This window comes from Typopeltis vanoorti, chromosome 10 (genome assembly GCF_054136105.1).
Source record: "Typopeltis vanoorti isolate ZY-2024b chromosome 10, IOZ_Tvanoo_1.0, whole genome shotgun sequence".
NCBI lineage: Eukaryota > Metazoa > Arthropoda > Arachnida > Uropygi > Thelyphonidae > Typopeltis > Typopeltis vanoorti.
The window spans coordinates 44,107,595-44,131,355 of NC_143558.1; the positions used below are offsets into that span (position 1 = coordinate 44,107,595).

General features: G+C 35.7%; 1 protein-coding gene across 1 annotated transcript in view; it reads right to left on the bottom strand.

The window, feature by feature from the left end:
* LOC150102372 (uncharacterized) overlaps nt 1-23,761 on the bottom strand; it is a 211,795-nt gene that overhangs the window by 170,476 nt on the left and 17,558 nt on the right. The window contains exons 2-3 of the mRNA XM_090399565.1: nt 13,528-13,674; nt 6,907-7,010 (exon numbers count right to left, since the gene is read on the bottom strand). Of these exons, the coding sequence (XP_090255691.1) occupies nt 6,907-7,010; nt 13,528-13,674 (251 nt within the window). The remainder of the gene's footprint in view (nt 1-6,906; nt 7,011-13,527; nt 13,675-23,761) is intronic.

A 23,761-nucleotide genomic window follows, 5' to 3' on the forward strand; every position in this document is an offset into this window, starting at 1 on the left:
ATATGATGGATGTTTCAACAATTCATACTGCAGATCCCTTAATTTTCCCATTGCCAAAACACCTTTGTGGGAAGGTGCATTGTCCTGATGAAAGATGATTTTCTTCTTCTGCAAACCAGGTCTTTTCTCACTAATTGTTTCTGTTTTTTACTGTTTTACCCTTTTCAATATAATTAATAAACAAAATGCCTTTAGCATCCCAAAACACCGATGAGAAGACTTTGTCTTCTTTGGCGCTGAACAACTGGCTTCTGTCCACTGTTTGGATTCTGGTGTGTAATAGTGAATCCAAGGCGCATCCATAGTAATAAATCGATGCACAAAATCAGTTTTATTCTTGTTAAAACGCTCCAAGCAGTGTTCAGAGATTTTCATGCGAGTGTGTTTTTGATCTGCTGTGAGCAAGCGCAGCACTCATCTTGCGCAAAGCTTTTTCATATGTAATTCTTCACGCAAAATATATCCTATAAGTTCTTTTGAAATGCCTATAGTCTCAGCAATTTCACGCACTTTGACTCGCCGGTCATCCGATACCATATCATGCACTTGATCAATGATTTCTGGTGTTGTTACACTTTCTGGATGTCCTTCACGTGGATCATCTTCAAGGTTGGTACAGCCATGTTTAAACTTGGCAGCCCATTTCTTAATTGTCGAAAATGAAGAAGAAGAGTGCCCATAAACTTTTATAAACTTCAAATGAATTTCTTTTGGCATTAAACCTTCTTTTACAAAGAATTTTATAACCGCATGATACTCAATTTTATCCATTTCAAGATACAGACAACACTTTAGCTTTTTTGCAATCTTACATTGTATGCTTATAACAGATGTACCAACTTTTAAAAAAAAAAAAAAAAAAAAAAATTAGCCCCCTCATGTATATATGTGTTTATGTATGTCCGCACAGTTAACCTAGTGGCTGTGTGCTTCGCAACCATATGCCTTGGGAAGGATTGTCCTAGGTTCGATTCCCGTTGGAGACATGAGGAGCTGAAGGATCTTCCTCAGCCATAGCCAAGTTAGCCGGTATTGGGCATGAACGGTAGGGTTTTTTCCCCAGTTTATCCGGGGGTTTTCATCCCACAAAGCAGGCAAACCGACCTTGAGAACTCAGCACTACAGACATAGAATACACTGGGGCATAGGGCTGACCATCTTATCCTGAGAACAGTTTCAGGTCCGATGATTAATAAATCCTCAATACTGCAAGATAAAAGAGGGTAAAAGGAAGATGAGATGAGATATATATATATATATATATATATAAATATATATATATATATATATATTCCCTTATTCATACCTGAATAAACAATAGTGATGTACTTGATAATGGTATTATAATCAACCCAACATTAAACTCATCAATTGAGGTAAATCTGAATATTTGTTTTAAACTAGTATGGAAAAAAATCATGTTTAAGTAAAAAAGTATTTTCTTTTAAACAGATATCAAAACAAAGGTGGAGTGCCAATTCTTTACACACACCTAATCACTTATTTCGGATTTTGTCTGAAATGAACTGCAATGATATAAAAAAGCTAGGGGGCAGAATATGTAGCATTTAGACCAGAAGTTATCACTCTTTTGAGATTCTGTACTATAAAATCAAAAATACAAAGGATTGTATATCACAAGGGGTGGGGACATGTGTTTTAAAAATATTTATCTTACTACAGCCAGCCTGGTTGGCCAAGTGATTAGCGTATCCGCTCTCCAGCCAAGAGGCTGCAGGTTCGAATCCCACCTAGGCATGGATGTTTATGATTGTCTTTCACCTTCATACAGTCATTCATACAAGTGAATGAACACTCTTCCAAGATGGACTTTTTCACCATGGGAGAAGTAGATCCAACCCTCCTGCAATGGGAGAGGCCTTCACCCTGTAGTGGGTGGAAAATAGGTTGATCATCATCACTATAGCGAACTTCTAGGGACCAAAGAAACAATGTGCTGTGGCGGACAGTTTGCTAGAGTGAATTTCACTTAGAATAGCATTCATGCTATGAAGGCTTCGGCTAGGACTTCCTCACAGTTTATTATAATGAGGGAATTCACTATAGCCACATTTGTTATAGTGACAGTCAGCTGTAAATAGTTAAAATAGTTAATTTCACATATTTCTGACATCATCATAAATTACATTCGAATTCTTAATATGCATATTGCTAATACACCATTACATAACTTAAATTGTGAAATAAAAATTTTAAAGAGGCTGTTTAAGGATTATAGCTAGATAATAGAGAGGATACCTCCACGTAGTCTTTTAAGGAATGCATAGAACCAACCAGGACTTCTGACCCAATGTCCAAACAACTTCTCACGGTGCATTCCAAACTGTATACCTGGATCCTAAACAAATGAAGATGGGCTGGGAATTTGGGATTTATCTGACCAAACTTTATTCTCCATTGGCTTAAATCAAAAGAAAATGATATATGACAAAATTAAATGTCAAGCTGGGTGGGATATCACCTGGCCAAACAAGGCTCTGCTGTTTTTATGAGGAAATCAAAGTAAAGAGTGAAAAGTCAGCTACTGGAAAATACTCAAACTCAGCATCACCAGAACTCAAGACAGACACCATCAATAAGAAGTATCAGGTGAAAAAGAAGTGGAACTTGTAGAAAAATTAGAGAAATGTCATGTTGAAATAATTGGCATTATCAAAATAAAGAAGACAAAAACTGTGATTATTCTAAATAAAGACAAGGTATTCTATTCAGGCAATAATGATCAAGAAAATGAAAGATTACCTATAATATTCAACAATAAACATAATCTACTTGGGCAGGCAATTTGAGGAAAGTAATGTGTGTTAACATCAAAATGGGGATCCAGACAACAAAACTTATTTGGGCCTATAGTCCAAATGATGGGATTATTAAAGAAAAGGGTAGAAATTTTTCAAGCCATCAGAAAAGTCAGCTGACAAAGGGAAAAAGTTGGCCATTGCTAGAGAGGAAATGAACACCAGACATACAGAAATATTAGCAAAATTTGGACAAGAGCAGAGCAAAGCCAATAATAATGGTAAGCACTTACTGGTTTTCTGTTCAGCACATGGACTAGTTATTAATAATACCATGTTCTAACAAAAAAAAAGTGCACAAATTCACATAGATAGAAGGCACAAGAAAAGTTTCCCTATGTTATTGTTAACAGCAATATCTTCAATGGTTCAAGATATACAGAAGATCTTAAATAGGAAGTCATCACCATTTAGTTTTGAGCAGGATAAAAATGAATGTTAAACTGAAAAGAAAAATATGCACAAAAGCTTTAGAAGAAATCAAGTCAAACAGCTTGCAGAAATGTGGTGAAATGTAGACTGAAACATACAAATATTATTCAAGGAAAAAATAAAATAATTTGAAAAGAATAAAGTCTAGAAACTCAGTGGCAGACTGAAGAAAACATGAATGATTCAGCTAGAGAGAGAGAGAGAGAGATATGAAGTTGTCTGTAAGGATAGAAAATCACTATGCCATAGCACACTCAAGAAGTTAAAGAAACAATAATGAAAAAGAAGAAAGCATATTGAAAGTTCCTAGCAATTAAGTCAGCATACATTCCAGCAGAATACAACAAAACAGAGTCCAAAAGTAGCTAAACAAATGTCATAGACAGACTTTGATAAGAATATAGAAGATAAATATCGGGAAAGTGGCAAAATGTTTTGGAGGCTATTGAAAAAGCTTAGAAATGGAGAAAAGAGTACACTGTAAAAGGAATCAGAGATGATAAAGGTATTCGAGATGTCCAGAGTAATTACTTTGAAAGACTGTTAAATGAAACAAGAAAACATGCAGTCAGAACTACATATCAATACTAGATGTAGAATAGCCATCAAAGACTTTAAATATAGAAGTACAGCTAGAGTAGATGGCATTTAATCAGAAATGCTCATAATAGTATAAAATCTTACTGCAATGCATGCATAATTCAGAAGGCATAATTCTACATGACTGGAGGAAAATAAAATTAAATTAGGATTGCTTAAAGGGTTAAAGCTAGCCTTTAAGGAATGCAGAGAACTGACTGTAAATTATGATTTAATGTCAAATCCTTACCTTCATGTGGAATGCCACTTTAGTAACTATCCAGCAGATACAGAAAGAACAAGGATAGGCTACCAAGCTTAAACTAGAAACAAACATGATGATGATGATACAATACAATGATATGTCATGTTGGCTGAGGTATCACTTATTTGAACAAGACCTTGCTGTGTTTGTTAAGGAACGAATCATGGGAGATCAGTGAAAAGTCAGCTACTACTGCACAAATCTCAACATCAGCAGAAATGATGACGAGTTCCACTATACTGGAATAAAAGAGTCAGCAGAAAAGAGGGTGAAAGAGAAGAACTAAAGAAGCATATACAGTAAAACTCCAAAGTTACGCAGTAGGTGGGACCAACAAAAAGTGTGCAAGTCGAATTCGTGTAACTCGGGGTATAATTTTGCATGTAATTTATATATACAAACATACAATTGGGACCAAAGGTTTACAAAAACAGAAATATAATCATAATTGTAGTTTTCGTACATAAAAAAAGAAAGTTATTTCAATGTCGATGGTTTCATAAAATCTAATAGATTCGTCTGAAGGCATAATGTCTTTTTCTTGTCACGCAAAATTTCTTCATAGCAAGCTAATGATTTTTTTATTCCTTGCCTTGTCGTTACAATTCGTTCCTCGTTAGAATCTATGTCCTCCAAAATCTGTAAACCTTTCTTTCATGATTGTTCTTACTGTGGATTCCTGTAGATCGAACTTCTTTGCTAGCTCACAAATTTTCATTCCGCCTTCAAAATCCTTCATAATGTTGAGTTTTGTTTCCAAAGTCAATGTTTTTCTTTCCTTGCTAGCTGTAGAAGAATTGGACTTGCTTCTTTTGGATGACATTATTATTTTTTACGTGATAAAATTTTTATCAAGAACATAACATTAAACAATCGCAAGGTTTGTAGACTATAAAAATTGTGTATGAATGGAGACCGCGCGAAACATGTCAGTGCTTGTTCACAGCATGTGCAACACTGGCGAATGCAGCCAGTGCCTGAAAGATTCGACTAGTGGTGAGGCATGAAGCGGGACGGGAATACGTACATATAAGAATCCGCGTAACTCCGAATTCTCGTAAGTCGGGGTATGACTGTAACTGCTGTTACTATGATGAAAGAACCTCCGTAGTTCATTTGGTATAGATGAAACCCTTCGGTCAAAAACCTGGGTTCGATTCCCTTCCAAGACTTGAGGAACTTTATCTGGTCTCTTTCGACTAAAAGTGAGTTAGCCAGTCTCATACTAAGGTAGGGGTTTTATCACCCAGAAACTCAGGTTTTTTGTCCCTCAGAACAGGCAAACTGGCTCCATGAACACGCATACGGATCTAGAGTCATAAAATAGATACTTAATCCTTCATTTTAGAAGGGCTCAACCTAAGGGATAGGTGGGAGAGGGAATCCCATAAAATAAATAACTGTGATGAAGACACTAAAACAGGCAAGATCCTGCTAATTAATAAATATAGAATGTTATATTTCGACAACAGTGATAAGTGAAAGGAAGATGTAGTGATAGAATTCAATGCGAAAAAATAAGCTTCTTATTTTTTTGTGATTGTCAGGCAATTTCAAGTATATTTATTTGGGCAAATTTAAAATGCAGAGTTAGACAATAAAACTTATTTGTACTGTATGCAATTTGAAAATGAAACTTATTTCTATGGCATACAAAGGATTCTACTAAGAAAGAGGTGGAAGAATTTTTCAAATCATTAGAGACAAGCTAGTAGACGTCAAGAAAATGGAAAAGTTAGTCTCTGTTGGAGATTTAAACAGTAAAGTGTTTGGGGAACATTTGTAGAAAAGAGCAATAGTAATAATAACAGTAAGTGCTTCTGGATTTCTGCTCAAGACAATAAATAAATATCCAGCATGAAGTTGAAAGGTATCTCTCTCTCTCCCCCCCCCCATTGATATCCTTGTAAAATGGAAGAAATATATAAGAATTAATTATATTTTTATTTAATTAATAATTAAAATGTACAAAGAACACAAGACAGTGTTCAAACCAGTTTTAACTTATGGATCTGAGAGCTGGGTCAGAAGTAAAACACCCAAAGACTGCAGACCGCAGATACGAGAGTCCTGAGAAGGATTATAAGCGTGAACAGATGGCATCAATGGCAATATCATATTAAAAAAGATATTAGGAAAGAACTTGACATTGTCATCATCCAGGAATGCATTAGCAGAGCTAATCTCAGGTGGTATGGTCACTTAAACAGAATGGGCGAAGAAAGATTAGCAAAACACGTGTTCTCTGCCAGGTTGGCAGCAAAACGACCCAGAGGAAGACCAAGACATAGGTGGATCGATACAGTACAAAGTGCCTTAGACGATAGAAACATAAGATCTGATAATGTTGGAGTCTTGACAAGTAACAGACTGATTTGGAGGAAAATTGTAGATAGGAAGTTAGTAATGATAATTTTTTTTCATGTAGTACTATCATATCCTGTACACCCCTTGAGGGTACATGGCAGGAATTTGATGATGATGATGATGAAAGAACACATGTAGAAAATCATTATTTTCTATGTGTTAACTGTTATTAATGATATAAAATATGAGCAAGGTAATTTAATCTGAGATGGTTTGATCACTAAAACAGAACAGGAGAAGAAAGAGTAGCAAAACATGCATTTAATGCCAAGATGGCAGAAAAAAGATCCAGAGGAAGACCAAGATTCAAGGCAGATTGATGCAGTCAGAAGTTCCTTTTAATAAATTTTAATAAATGTAAAAAAACAGTTGCTGTAAATACCATTGCAGTTCTGCAACCTATAAGCTTTTTTTTTTAATTTGAGCATATGTTATTTGATTTACCTGAAGTGTGCACATTTTGGTCTGAATGGCGTCTTCTTGGAGGTTTAGGGGGTGGTGATCGTCCTTTGGAATAATAAATATCAGAGGAACTTAATCCTTGTAAACTGTAATAGTTGAAAAGTAATTATTAGCCCTACTATGTAAATATAATATATATGTTGCAAAAAAGTTTGGGTATTGTTCAAAATAATAATATTCTTTGACATTTCTAAGTATCTGGAACTGATATATTTTTTTTTATGCAACTCCCACCAGAGTGGTTGTAAATCTCCATTCTTTGACATTTCTAAGTATCTGGAACTGATATATTTTTTTTTATGCAACTCCCACCAGAGTGGTTGTAAATCTCCAGTACATTAGTAGTGGGGTTGGGGTAAGATTTTTATTAATTTTGTGTGCATATATAGATATATATATATATATATATATATATATATATATACAGGTAACCCTCATATAACGCGGTACTTATACAACACGGTCTACAAATTGTAGCATCCCTTGCTCAACGAGGTTTCGATATAACGCGGTCTACAATTTCTAGTAACCCTTTATTTATTTTTTCATATTTCAGTCTTTATAGCTGATGTCTTGTGTAAAACAAAATTCAGCTTGTATGTATTGCAACAATTAAAAAAAAAACTTGAATAACTTATAACCGTATAAAAGGATATCACCTGTAAATCGTTGACATGCCAGCAAAATTCTCAGACGTGCCGTGCCACCTCTGGCACAGGTACCATAGGTTCGTCATCTAGGGTTTACTGTATAAAGTGTTTACTGTTGAAAATTGTCTTCATTTTCTGCCAGGAAAGTGCATTTAAAATCATAAGTATATTAATCTCAAGCTGAGCAGTTTATTTTCTGGTGAGTTACATATATATGAGAATTATACAAATGATATCCAAGAGATTTCAAGTGGTGACAACCTCCAGCCAACTAAAGAACATCTACGAAATGTTATTTCTGAAGACAGTGATGACGATTAAAATATGCGCTTTATTTTATTGTGTCTAAAACATTTATGCATTATGTGCAATGAAATTTATGTACAATTTGTAATTTTTATAATTTTATACTACATATTTGTCTTATAGTTTATGTTTTCTTAACTTACATGAATCACCTGAATTAAATAAAAATATTGCTTTTGTTGGATATGTCATTGTTGTTTATATAATAAAAAAAAAAACGATTTCGGAACCTAACCCTACTTTTTCTATGTGATCTAAGTCTCGTATAACACAATTTATATAACACGCCATTTCTATGGAACCTAACATCCGTGTTATACGAGGGTTACCTGTATATGCATATATATGTTACAGATACCAAGCAAGCAAACAGACAAGTAAGTCAAGTTTGTGCCTGCAAGTAGTGCAAGTCTAGGCAACTCGTGGTAAAGGTGGAATAAGCTCTGATCACTATTCTTAATATTTACCCTTAATGCAAAGCACATCCCCTTGAGGAGATGTATGATGCTATGCATTGAAGGCAAGGAGCCACTACCCAGACCGGTTTCGAGCTTTATTGAGGTCTCATCAGTGGGAGCCAGGCTTAGAAATACCAAGATTTAAGTAATACAGAGGTTATAAGTATTTTACCAAAACAAGTTACCATAAGGTGTTTTGACCTTATTAAATAAAAATCTCAGGATGAGAGATAGATGTAGAAAGTTTTTTACCTTGGGTATAATATATGTTACAGATACCAAGCTATTTTAATGGATTAAAACCAAGTTCAAAATAGCTTGGTATCTGTAACAAAACAACTGTGTCACTTTTCAGCATAATCTCCCTTTACTCCAACACACTTTTCACATCGTTGAATTAACATTTCTATGTCTTATTTCACCTCAATGTCATCTGCAATCTTTCTTCCTTGAAGGTCTTTCTTCAGTCTTGAGAAGAGATAGTAGACACTGGGAGCTAGATCTGGGCTGTAGGGTGGGTGTTCAATCTCCTGTAAGCCACAGCGCTTCACAACAACAGCCGTATGGAGTGGAGGATTCTCATGAAGCGAACACCATGACTCAGCATTCCTCATCTCTTCTCCTTTATGACATCACACAGTTTGTGCAGGAGTGAAGCATAATATTCTGTTCCCAGTGGTATTCCTTTTTTTGAAATCAATCAAAAGAATTCCCTGGCAATCCCGAAAGATTGTTACCATGATCTTCTTGGTGGACTGAGTGACCTTGGCTTTTCTTGGCAGAGCTTTGCATGGTTTGCACCACTCCATGGATTCCCATTTTGGAAAGAGGATCATAATAAAGGACCATGGTTTCATCCCCAGTGACAATGGATTCCAGTACTTCTCTCTGATTCCCTTGGCAAGCTCTAAAAACTTGCAGGAGCAGGTCATACGATTGAAGAGAGAAGTTGAGGCACCCACCTTGCACTGACCTTCATCATGTGAATCTTCTCGTGAATGATGCGAAAGACGGTTGTTATAAAAAGCCTCAACCTTCCTGAGATTTCTTTGAGCTTCAGCCGTCTGTCATTGAGCAGTTCCTCAATGTCATGAGGATCATCTTCAATGAGCTCTCTCTCTCTCTAAGTGAAACTGTTTAGCCCCTTCCTTCACAGTGGAATATGAAGGAGAAGCTTCCCCCACAAACACCATCCAATCACTGTTTGATAGCACTTTGAGACAGCCCTTCTTTAGTGAAAACATTATCACAGCATGGTACTCAATTTTTAACATTACAGCCACTTAGCATGCTACATGTTAGTCAAACAAGTCCCTCCAACTGAATGATGCAGGTAGGGAGTTGAAACTGGTACACTAAGATCCCCATAGATGGTTCTATCTGTCACACGTGGCATTTTAAAATTGGAGCGAATTTTTCTATATGGGATCCATTTTTTATTTGGCTTTTAAAATCTTCAACAAGAACCAGATTTTCCTTGATGTTAGCATCCTCTAATGATGTAAAAAATTTCTCTACTTCTTTCCCACTAGAAAATCTTTTATGGACCAAAGGCACAAAATATGCCTCAACATCCAATTTACCACTCAGAAATTTGTCCACATCACTACTTGAAACTGCCTACCATTCAAGCAATTTATAGACATGTTTAGTGTTGAATTCTAGTTTCCTTCCTTTCCCCGATCATATTATGTGACTATGTAAGAAAATAAAATAAAAAAATCATTAAAAACCTTGGCCCACCAACATTCCTAAAGGTACTGTAAGTTTACAACCTTTTATGTGGGAGTCACATAAAAGAATTATGTGACCATTACTGGAAGTGATGGAAGCAACCATCACTCAGTCTAAGCAGAAAAAAAAAAAAAGGCTATTACATTGAAAAGAACAGTATGTAAGAAAGCTTTAAAAAGGATTAAAGTTGAGCAGCTTTTACAGATAAACTGTGGACTCGACTATACAAACATTATTGAGAAGGATTTCACAGGCGACACAGCTATTTGCTCATGATGCAAAGATAGGTAGGGCAATCAGGAATGTGGTTGATATGCAGTACACTTGAAGAACAGCAGTTTTTTATAAATAAATATACTGGAAAATTTTTTTGGAGATTTGAGACATTTTGAAAAAACTCGCAGGTGAACTGATTAGCTTAGAAATATCGAAAAATTTAAGAAAACGTTTGGTATGCCATGAATGCATAAAATATATGTATATACTAGTCCATTTTATCATTTAATACCATAAAGTATACACAAATCTATTATAAAAAGTTAAAATTTATCAAAACTTATGCACACAAACACTTATAGACTGTACATCTGCAATCAAGAGAAATGTAAACAAACCAAGATAGTGTTATACATAACTGAATAAAATTAACTGTCATTAATTTGTTAATTAGTATAAAATAAAAATTTTATAATGATTCATTCATTAGTGTACAGGCGCTAGGGTACCGCGAAGTAATCTCATCGACTGCACTAGGCTACCATAAAGCAATCATACCGCTGCTTCTTCATTATCAATGCATGAATTGTTATACCTACAAATAAATATGAATAATTTCTTTTTCACATTATCTTTTTATTTTTGATGTCTAGTGTTAGTGATACATATAACATCTACAGTGTTTTGTATCATGAAAACATTTATTGATACTTATGATATCGATAAATACAGTACTGTAAATGTATATTCACTTCCTTATGATTTTCTTTAATAACATTTTCTTTTCTCTGGCTTACTTTATTGTAAAAATATAGTATACATACATACAAAATGTGTTAATTGACTGTTTATGTTATCAGTAAGGCTTCCGGTCGACAGTAGCCTATTAGTAGTTAAATTTTAGGGAAGTCAAAAGTTATACAAGGATTTTTGAACAATGCGAGGGGGGGGGTAGGAAACCCCTAATTCTCGCATTGTTCAAGGAATGTACTTACAGAATGATTTGAATAGGCTGGAAATGTGGGACATGGAAAAATGGATGTCAGTTCAATGTCAGTAAATGAAAAGTCATGCACTTCAGCATGATTAGATATCAAATGTTGTATTATATTAGTGGGATTACTAGAAGAAACTGAGCAGGCTAGGGATCTTGGTGTTAGTAGATAGGAAGTTGAAGTTCAGGGGCCATGCAGCAAAGATTGCAAATATAACTTGGACTATTGTGTGAAGGTCTGGTCTTCTGGTTTCCGTTGTGATTCTGATACAGTGGAGAAAGTGCAAAGGAAAATATTAAAAATGATATCAGGACTGTGGAATACTGATTACGAAGGTAGATTGAGAATTTGTAGACTGCAGATGCTAACAGGAGAAAGAGGGGTGATATGATTGAGACTCACAAACTTCTGGAAGAGTCATACAGGATTTCAGTTGGAATTTTTTATTTTATGGAGGGTGGGGAAAGAACAAGGTGGCATCCTTGGAAGCTGAGAATGAATGCAGTTAAGGGGTGAGATCTAGATTTTGGTCTCATAGAGTGGTGCATGATTGGAATGGATTGCCATGTTGTGTGAAAGCAGTGTGAATGAATTCAAGAACAAGCATGATAGCTGGAGTGTGGCCTCTCTTGATGAATCCCTGACTCCCTGGATATCTCTCTTAATAATAATAATTATTATTATTAAGAGAGATATCCAGGGAGTCAGGGATTAAACAAAATATGCATGAGTATTTTGTTTGCATAGTCAGAAAAATTCGCAGTACTTCAGTTAATATCAAGTGATTTTTTCATCCCACATACAGACAAATCGACCCTTCAGAACACACACAATTTACAGACAAAAAATACTAGTTGTGGTGGTGGTGGAGGGTAGATGGCATTGATGGAGATGATTCGTAGTAGAGGTTCGGTGTAGTGGTTGAGACAGTTGTAGGTGTCCTCCCACTAAGTCTTCGGATTCCTTGGAGGTGTCAGGAATAATAATAATAATTTACCAAACATCACTCCTTACTGAATGGGGTAGGTATAGACAGTGAAATGAATAAGGCAAATAACATCAATACATAAATGCAGAATAGTATGACAGTTTCCAAATTACCTGCAAAATGATCATCAAAAAAGCATAACATTAATATGGGCGTCACATGGTAAAGTATTAATGGCACATGGCGAGTTTGGGAAAATATCATATGCCTAAAAGCTGAAAATGTCAAGTGCCATGGATTTAGGACATTACACTTTAGTTGAACTAAAATGACATGCCTGAATTATATATCAATTACAGTCAAACAGGTCTATTAAACTTCTCTCACTGACCTCAAACCTTGTCCATAGCTTGGATCATGAGAGTATACCCCACTGCTTCTATTGATTTGACAAACTTTGTAACAAGTATGCAATTATTTCAATATTCAATAAGATAATGACAATTTTGTCAACTCTGATGCTACCAACACACAATCCAACTTTTTTCTTTCTCACAAAATCTCTTTTTCTTCACCTTCTCTTACCTGTGAAAATACTTAGGTCTCTAGGTATGATCAAAACATTTCTTATTCTTCTTCAGAATTTCTTCTTGGACTTACTGACACAAGCATAAATGGACACACACACACACACACACACATCAACTGCTTCCTCAGCCACAAAACATATATGGTGTAGTCTTCTGTGGGAAAACACTACTTCACAAATATGTGACTTCTAATTATTTAAATCCAAAATTTTTCCAACTTGTTTTCATATTTGGGGTGGTGCATCAAAAACCTACCTACAAATGCTTGCTACTAATGAGAAGAGGACACCCTCCCTCTCTCTCTCTCTCTCTCCAAATTATTTTCATATAGATGCTCTGCTTATATTTTCATGGGTGGTACACAAATATTTGGCTATATTCATTACTAACTTGTGCCAACATTTAAAAACACAAGCAGCAGCCAACAACCAAATCATATTCTCATCCTTCTTTTTCATTCCATTACTTCTATTCCTTGAAACAGCCTTCCTCATACTGCTTATTCTAGGGACTGTTACAAGCTCTAGCTATTCAAGAAATGCATCAACAATTTCTTATAAGTGGTACTGATATACAAAGGGTCTTTCATTTCTGTGTGCGATGTTAATAAAAATAATTTAAAAAACCCATTATGGCTGCATAATAGAATAACAATATGTAATCTTAGGTAATATAAATTATACATAAAAATAAGAGTTTATTATAAATATTCTATAAATACTTAACCTTGCATTATTTTCTGTTAATCTCCGAGAAATATCAATGCTATTTTCACTAAACGTGTTTCTTCTATGATGTTCAATTTTAGAACAATCTGTATTCATATCATCAACTTTATTCTGTAACATCTTCACAAAATCACCTTCTTCTGTTCTATGAAGAGAGATTTAATGATGAATCATCACTATGGAAATTTAATGAAAGGTTTAAGTATTGTTCATGCAGCACTTCACAGAACACTAAAGGAATACAATAATAATAAATACATAGTTTATTGAGTTACTAATATTTGACTGGGTTTCTAGCCAGTATCTTCAAAACACGACTGCAATTGTTATAAAATATTCAGCTAGGTTGTAGCAGAAACAAATCAAACTATAACTGAAAAGGAACTAATGTCTAGAAGACCAGATAAAATGAAGCTTAATTCAGAGAAGTCAGGCTAAATGTGGTCTTAGAATGATTGTCTTTCAGATCTTTACAATAGTCACTGAGATTACAGGAGTATTTTATAGGTGATGTCTCTAAAAATTGTCTCTGAGACCTGCAGGAACATCTGTGCAGCACAGCTGTCTTCTTCCATTTAATTCTGAGTGAAAGAGTGTCCAGAGCATGGCTGCTAGTCTTGATTTTCCACACAGACGATTGCAAATGTAGTTCTTTTATGTTCTTCAGGGTAGATGTTAACAAATTTACTGGTTCCAAAGTAGGCTAAGTCATAGGCAGAGGGAACCTGATACGTTTCAGAATGTGCAGGAGAATGAAGATGACCCTTTGGGAACAGATGAGGGTTGCTAGCTGGATGTGTGGTTTGAAAGTATCACAGAAATTATATTTATGAAGAACTTTAACTATCTTTTCAGATAGTAAAAATTTTCGAGATAGATGAGATGTGAATATTTTTGTTGTGATTTTCTGTGTCAGGATCTTCTGTGAGGGATGGATAATGCAGTATTTTTTTTTTATTTCATGAAGGTTATAGCCACTGATTTAAAAAAAAAAAAAAAAAAAAAAAAAAAAAAAAAAAGTCACAGAGATAACAGCGTTTCTGAAAGGAATATGCCATCCTGTTAGGACTGATGATACTGTGACTGCTTATGTAAGTAACTTCCAGTGTGTGGGCTTCTTACAAACAGAAAAGGATAAATAAAACCATTTAGTAGTCAAGTACTTAGTGTAGAAAGGGAATGGAGTTACTTGTTTCTTTTTTCTATAGTGGCATTTTTGGATGCTGGCTGTTGATATACACTAAAAACACAAGTATAACCATAGTGATTAGTTTTAATACGTAATATTTCATCCCAAGTATCTTGGGACATCATCAGTACAGTAATTCAAACAATACTAGGAATAACATACAGTTAGGGCACATGATTACAATGGAATCTCAATATGCATGCAGTAACGTTTTATAGAAGTAAATTATTATTATTATTATTATTATTATTCAGGCCTCCAAGGAGTCAAAAGACTCATTGAGGGAGATCCTTCCTAAGACATAAAGTCTGTCAAGACTCATCGAGGGGAGGTCACCCCCTGAGAAATACAAAGTCTATCATACCACTCTTTAAACTCACTGACCGTTCTCGCTCCCACCACTCCATCAGGCAATGCATTCCACGGCTCAACCACCCTCCACACAAAGAAACCACTCCTTACCCTCTTGCTCACAGTTTCCTTTCGTAACTTCCAGGGATGGCCTCTTGTCATCACTCCTTCCCGCTGTTCAACCAAGTGAAAGAACTCCCCAGTGTCAACCCTGTAACCACCTCTCAACAATTTAAAAGTCTCAATCATATCACCTCTCCTTCTTCAATCCACCAAACTCTGCAGTCCACATTCTCTCAGCCGATCCTCATAACTAACATTGTACAGTCCTAAAACCATCTTTGTCATCCGTCTATGTATCCTTTCCACAGTTAATTTATCCCCTTCAAATCCTGGGGACCAAATCTGAGAATAATAGTCCAAGTGTGGTCTGATCAGAGACTTATACAACGGAATGATAACCCTCTTATCTCTGCAGGTCAGTGTCTTTCTCATAATAGCAGCAATCCTCTGTGTTACCTTCACCACCTTTGCAATATGTCCTCTAAACTTCAGGTTTCTATCAATCATCAACCCCAGATCTCTTGTCTCCCCTACTTCCTCCAGTATAACTCCTCCCATAGAGTATGCAGCATCCCATCGATGTTTCCCAAACCTCAAGACCTTACATTTTGCTGCATTAAACTGACACCCCATTCATTTGCCCATCTATCTAGCTTATTTAAATCCTCTTGCAGGGCTACCACATCTGCACTATTACTAATAATCCATCCCAGCTTCGCATCATCCGCAAACAACTGAATATCCCCCTGCAATCCACTGGCTATGTCATTGATATAAAGGTTACACAATATAGGTCCTAGAACTGAGCCCTGTGGGACCCCACTTGTAACCCTCTGCCTCCTGGAAACTGCTCCACCATACACAACTCTCTGATACCTATCAGACAGCCAATCCTGAATCCAGTTGACGAATCTGACATCCAGACCCATGTGCCGCAACTTAAATATCAGCTTATCATGTGGCACCCTGTCAAATGCCTTCGCCAAGTCTAAGAAAATTGCAGTATATGCCTTTCCCTCATCTAATGTTCTTGTAACTTTATTATAAAAGGCTAGCATATTGCTAAAACAAGAGCGTCCTTTCACAAATCCATGTTGATTCTCACAGATAACATTACCCTCATCTGCCCAATGCTGTATACGGTCCCTCACTACTTTCTCCAAGATCTTAACAACTACTGATGACACACAGACTGGCTTATAATTAGACACTTCCAGTCTGTTACCACCCTTATGCAATGGCACTATCTTACCTTCCTTCCATTCCCTGGGCACCTTTGCCAAAGCCAGACTTTCATTGAAAAGCCACGTTAAAGGCACTGTCAATTCCCTAGCACATTCTCTCAAAACTCGTGGTGAAATACCATCCAGTCCCAAAGCTTTATTGACATCCAGAGTACTCAGTATCTGAAACACACTCTCCTCCTGTACCTCCAGACCTCGAACCAGTCCTATCCCTCTAGCATTAAAACTGACTCCTCTAGGATGAAATACTCCAATAAAGTGTTCATTGAACAATTCCACTATGTCCTCTGCATCAGTCACTCTATTCCCATTTTTATCCCACAATATCATTCTTCCACAGTCATTTCTCCTCCTACTGGCCACATAGCTAAAAAATTCCCTAGGATTTTCTTTGGATCTTAGGGCCAATCTCCTCTCATATTCCAGTTTCGCTTTCCTTACCACACTAGTCACTCTTCTGGCCTGTGTCTTATATTCCTCATGCATCTCTTCACCTGTCTCCTTATATCTCTTCCATAGCCTCTTTTTCGCATGCAATTTCTGTTTAATATTGTTTGTCATCCACTTTACTCCAAATTGCGTCCTCTTCTTCACTCGTGATATACAACTTACCATTGCTGATAACAAATATTCTTTCACAATTTCCCACGCACTAGTGATATCCCGGCCTTCCAATTCCTCCCTCCATGAAACTTCCCGAAGTTGACGTCTAAGACTATTATAATCACCTGCCTTATAATTCCACATAAGTTCCCGTCTCTTTGATACTCCTGCATGTCTATTCATTTTCCAAGTCAACACCATATGGTCACTGTCTCCAACTGGTGGGAGAGACGCCAACTCAGTTATCAAATTTAAAAAATAAAAAAAACATATATAAAGAGACTATTTTACACAATTTTGTATGACAATTTCTCATACTTTAGGAATAGTAAGAACGTCATTGCAGTTTAAATTTGGTCTGTGTAGTAGGGCTTCAGCACTTTCTTTATATAGACGTTCATGTTTAAATAAAGATCTATGTAAAAGTTTCAACTTTTCCCAATGGATCCTATGGTTTGGGTTTTCAACTCCGTGTTGAGAGAGACCAGATTTCTGTGGTTTGAAAAGACGAATGTGGTCTCAATGTTCCGAGATTCGTTTCTGAACAGATCTACCTGTCTGTCCAAAGTTAGACAAATTGCAGGAGCATGAGATCTCATAAATGCCAGGTAACATCAGAGGCGAGAGCTTGTCCTTAGAAGAAAGTAACAAGTTATAAATCTGGTTGATGGGTTTGTATTTCTTCAAAATTGTATTTCTTCACAATTTTTGAAAGATGTTTGGAGATGCCTTTGAAATAAGGTATGGGAATCCTATGGGCTTCTTCTTGTCTAGGTTGATGTGTGGGGAAGAGACTAATGATTTTTTGAGTTGTTTTAAGATTATATCCATTTAGCATGGCTGTATTTTTGATTATTTCTAGTTCTTGGTTTAGAGATTCTTCAGAGGAGCAGAATTTGTGTGCTCTGGTAACTAGTAATTTAATGATGCCAAATTTCTGAGATTAATGATGAGCAGAAGAATTGTGAATGTAGCAACCTGAAAATGTAGGCTTACGATAGATGTGGTGATGGAACTATCTTCCTTTCTTTGAATGCGTAAATCCAGAAAGGAGATACCCTGTCAAGATTCTTTTTCTAGTATAAAGGTGATGCGAGGGTGAAGAAGGTTTATTTTGTCTAGAAACATGCATAATTCATGTCCGGGATGATCTCAGACTGCAAAGACATCGTTGACATATCATAACCAAATTTTTTGTTTGGGTTCAAAAGTGAAAATCTTTTCTTCCAGGTGTTCTAGAAACAGGTTTGTTAAGTTTGGAGATAAAGGAGACCCCATTGCTGTTCCTTCTTCTTGCTTGTAAATTTTACCTTTCCAAGTGAAGTAACCGGATGCAATAACAAATTTGAATAATTCAACTATATCAGACGGAAATTTTTGAGTTAATAATTCTGCTGCTTCTTTATGGGGAATGTTAGTAAGAGGGAGACAATGTCAAAGCTAATTAACAAGTCAGTTTTTAACAGCTGAATGTCTTTTATTTTTATTTTTTTTTTCCAGTTATATTTTAATTTACTTCTATAACACGTTACTGCACGCATATTGAGATTACATTGTAATCATGCGCCCTAACTGTATGTTATTCCTAGTATTGTTTGAATTACTGCTGATGATGTTCCAAGATACTTGGGATGAAATATTTACGTATTAAAACTAATCGCTGTGGTTATACGTGTGTTTTTAGTGATGAATTCACTACAGTTTTCATTATATAAAAACTAAAATGTATGTAATGTATCTAAGCTAACAAATACAGAATCTTGCCATAAATACAGTTACTACTTCTGCACAGCCCTGTGCTGCCCACAGAATCGTGTGAGCCTGGTACTGTTATGAAGGTGTGTGCAGTCAACATTTACATCTTTATCAGTGGAAAGATGTTGTCCAGCTATAAGGGTTAACATGCAGTGGGGAGATTATGAGAACTGTATAGCTGTAATAGCACTTCAGAAGATTGGAATGTAGTTACCTGCTATTTTCAACATGATAAAAACCCTTGGGATCAGTAGGATGTCTGCATATCGGACAATTAACTTTATAGCAACACAGAAGACGTATCTGACCACAAAAGAACAGGTTAACCATGCTGTGTTAGAATGCAACAACTTGTGAGGGCTGTGAAGGCACATCTCTGCCATACTCCTGTAAGGTAAGTGATGTCGCAAGAGATGAACATTTAATAGAGAATGATGTCATGTATACTAACTGATGATATGGGGGGGTGACTGCCTATCATCGTTCTACAATTTCCTAAAAACACAACTTATGTGGCAGAGAGTGATAAAATCAAAGGCACTTTTCTGGTGGTATGCAAACAACAGACACAGAGATGTTCTCTTCACCGAAGAGAAGATTTTCACCATTGAAGAATCGGGTATATGCCCTGGATGGTCACAGAACACATGCCATAGCACCCAGAATGAGAGGTCATCACCCCACATCAGTGATGTTTTGGTATGTGTGTGTGTGGGGGGGGGGTATCAGGGGTTATCCAAATTGCATTTCTGTGAGAAAAGGTTCATGACCTCCACCAAAGTGTATCAAGACACCATGCTGGAACCTGTGGTACAGCCCCTGTACGACACCTTGTCTCTTGGTAGGCAGTAGACCTTCCAATAGGACTCAGCCCTGCAAATAAGTTGAGGACCATACAACAAAGTGGTTGGAGGCAAATGTGCCCGATCACATATCACCATCTGATTGGCCATCTGGAAGTTCTGATCTGAATCCGTTAGACTTCAAATTGTGGTCAAAGCTTGAGAGAGAGAGTATTTTGCAAGAAAGGACATACCAGCATTGTCAGCCTGAAGGTGGATTTGGAGAGAGCAGTGGCAGCATTTCCATTGGAATTGCTGCCATCAATATGTGGCCTCACAGACTTTGGCCTGCATGAAGGGAAAATGGATCATTTCAAATATTAAGTGCTGCTATATGCACTTTATACGTGCTGAAAGCTGTAAATGATTTACTAATAGATTAAAGGTTTATGCGCTGCTCAAGTTGTAACAGAATTTGTGGCTAGACTAGGTACATCTGTATCCAGGTACAAACCAGCAGTCTGGCTACACAGCATAACTAGACTGCTGGTTTGTTTATATGTGGTACTGAGTGCTTGTTTTCTAAAAATTTCACAAAGAAATTGGCTAGAGGAGAGAGACCATTGATGCTGTATCTAGACTTATTTTTTCAAGAAACATGTGAATATGTCAAGGGGAAATATGGCTTAATAAAAAAAGAAAGAAAGGATATTTTTTGGTATTTTTATTTCAATCCAAGATGCATTTTACAAGACTGTTCATTTTTCTGTTATATTCTGTTTGATCCATTATGATAGCTACTTTATTCTTAATATATATATATATTTCTGTTATAGTCTGTTTGATTCATTATGACAACTACATTATCCTTATCTGCTTTGGTTCTATAAGAGATCCAAGCGTGTGTGCATGTGTATATATGTGTGTACACACACACACACACACACACACACACACACACACACACACACACACACACACACACTTTGGTCTCTTTTTATGCGGTTTTGAAGTTATGCGGTGCATATTTCATGCAAATTCGTGGTTTCCTGGTTGTGCATAATGAACAGCGTGTTGCAGCATTCTGGCGTAATGTGTGAGCAGTGAGTGTCCATGAAGTTTAATTTTGCATGTGAGTAAGTGTTTGTCTTTTCATTAGCGTAAGTATAAATTTTGCTCATTTTTATTTTAAAGATTTAATTTGGCCCAATGGAGAAAAAAAAAGCACCAAAGAAAAGCAATTTCTTTGGAAATGAAAATTGCAATTTTAAATAGCTTAGCAAAAGGAGAGGGATCTACGGTGATTTGCAAACATTTTAATTTAGGTGAATCTACTATAAGAGCAATTAAAAAGAATGAAGTCACAATCAGAAAATTGTTTCTAATTTCTGGAACAAACTAAGTGCCAAATTATCATCGTACTCAAGAGATGCTTTATTAGAAAAAAAACAGAACAAGCGCTTAATTTGGATTGAAGAATTAACTCAAAGAAGAATTCCTGTAAGTGGTTATTTAATTAAACAAAAAGCTTTTCGGTTTTATGAACAGATGAAGCCATCTACTTCCACTTCCCAGGCTGATCAAGAATTTTGCTAGTAAAGGATGGCTAACCATGTTTTCACAAAGGAATTTACTTCATAATGTGAAGATTATAGGTGAAGTTGCAGCAGCAAATGAAGCAGCCAAAAATTTTCAAGAGAAGTTAACCAAAATTATTGAAGATGGTTTTCCACTGACGAAACAGGATTGTTTTGAAAGAAAATGCCTAGTTGAACTTACATCGCAAAATCTGAGAAAAAAAGCAAGTGGGTTTAAAGCAAGCAAAGATCGAGTAGTGTTGTTACTTTTGTAGCAATCCATCAGGGGATCGAATGTTAACCCCCCCCCCCAAGTAAATCGATCTATAAGACCACGTGCTCTAAAAGGCAAAGATCTAAAACAGCTGCCAGTGCATTGGATGGCTAATACAAAGCTTAGGTTACAACTGCTGTATTTACTGAATGGTTCAATAATTGCTTTGTACCAGAAGTGGAAACATATAGGAAGCAAAAAGCTCTAGATTTTAAAGTTTTATTAATTGTTGACAATGCACCAAGGCATCTTCATTTAGAACATCCAAATGTGCAGGTAGTGTTTTTTCCACCCAGTACAACCACCATTATTCAGCCATTAGACCAAAGCATAATTACTACTTTTAAAAACTATTAAGTTTAAAAAATATTATGTTAAGCACACTTTTCAATTTCTATTGGATAAATTAGAAAATGAATCATTAACAGTAACTGACATTTGGAAAAAATTTTTCTATTTTGGACTGTTCAAATCATGTTGTATCTGCTATCCCTGAACTATAAATGCCTGCTGGAAAGCAGCTTGGCCTGGATGTGTTGCAAACAGTCAAACATCTACATTACATCTCATTACTTTACTTTGGCACATGAAATTGGTGGAGAAGGTTTTGATACATTTAGCCAGAACAATGTAGATGAATTGCTTGTAGATAATGCCTTAAGTAACGATGATATTATTGGATATCGATAAACTTTAGATATCGTCGAAGATCCAGAAAACGATAATGAAGTGGAAGAAAAACCGGTACTCCCCACTGCAAATATAATTCGAGAAGGTCTTGAACTGTGCAATAAATTGGAAAATCATTTTCTTGTTAATGACACAAATTCTGAATGAGCAATTAAATTCCAATGTGAGATGAATGACTGTATGTCTGGATATCGCGAGCTGTATAAAAAATTAGTAAAATCATCATCGCAAAGTTTAATCACTGATTACATTGTCAGAAGAAAAAAATCGGCACAGAACAAGGGTGAAGCTAATTCTGTTTGTGAAGAACCATTGCATTTACCATACAGATCTGATGCGTTAAAACTATATCTCTTCTGGTGATGAAAGTGATTTCACACCAGTTCACAAACGCTGTTGAATATTCCTAATAGCAACGATAACTCTGATGAAAAATTGTAAAAATAAAAAAATGTTACCTTTCAATAAAATTAAATGAATAAAGCTTTAAAACAAACTTAGGCATTCTTATTTTCCGGAATTTTTATAAGCTTTTTTTTATGAAATTTTAGGTTTATTTTAATTCATTGCTTCAGTTTTATGCAGTTTTAGAAAATTATAGAACGTATCCCTAATTTTTCAATGTAAGTTAGGTCTTTTTTGTGTGATTTTTTATGGAACGTATCTGCCGCATAAAAAGAGATCCGACTGTGTGTGTGTGTGTGTGTGTGTGTGTGTGTGTGTGTGTGTGTGTGTGTGTGTGTGTGTGTGTGTGTGTGTAATCTTTTTTATTTATTTTTGCTGTTGTATAAGTTATTTACTGTTATTTCTTTTGGTGAAATACTACTACTACTATTTTCAGCAGCCACTTAGAGGACAGAGTATAGATCCCAAGATGAATGCTGATGATGGTTTCTAGAACAGGTTTAGAAGTGATGACAAAATTATAATCAATCATGGGCAATGACTGCATTTTCTGTAATGACAAGTTCGTTATTACATATCCTTGCTGTAGCTGTGACTATATGTTTTTCAATGTTGGAAAGCTTCGATTTCTTCTTTTTTTTTTTTCCTTCCAAAATTTAGATGATGTAATTTCAGAGATGTTGTAGAAGAAAGATCATGGTTCTGGATTTAGGATTCCAAAGACATGATAGCTACATTAATTTTGGAAAGCTCTGCGAATCTGTTCCCTGTATTAACACTAAACTTGCTCTGTATTAATATATTTAGTTCAGCATAGTGAAACTTTTGGTTACATTTCAACTATTGGGAATGATCAGTTTCTTGGCAACTTCTAAGAAAGGTAGGCCTAATGAGCTGTTGCACCAATTCTTTGTTTTTTTCCTACAACTTAGTTGAGTGTGGTATGTTTCATAACTGACATAAGATAACTGTATTCAGAAGATGCTGGATAGAAATCCAGCAAATTATCAATAACTCGATAAATTATTTATTTATTACTTTTGTGTTCCTCTGGTATTATAGCATGAAGCACTGTTTATGAAATATTTGTTTTTGAAGGAAAGCAATATATCTGTAATATAACACAATCACCTATCTTACCACAATTGAAATAAATAATGGTTCAATATAATGATGAATTTTTTTATATTTCTCTCCTTTGATTAATAGAAATTCACATGAAATGCAGGAAAAAACTCACCAAGATTTTCTAAATGCAAAATACTAACTTTGAGTGCAGCAGAATGAATTTCAAATAAT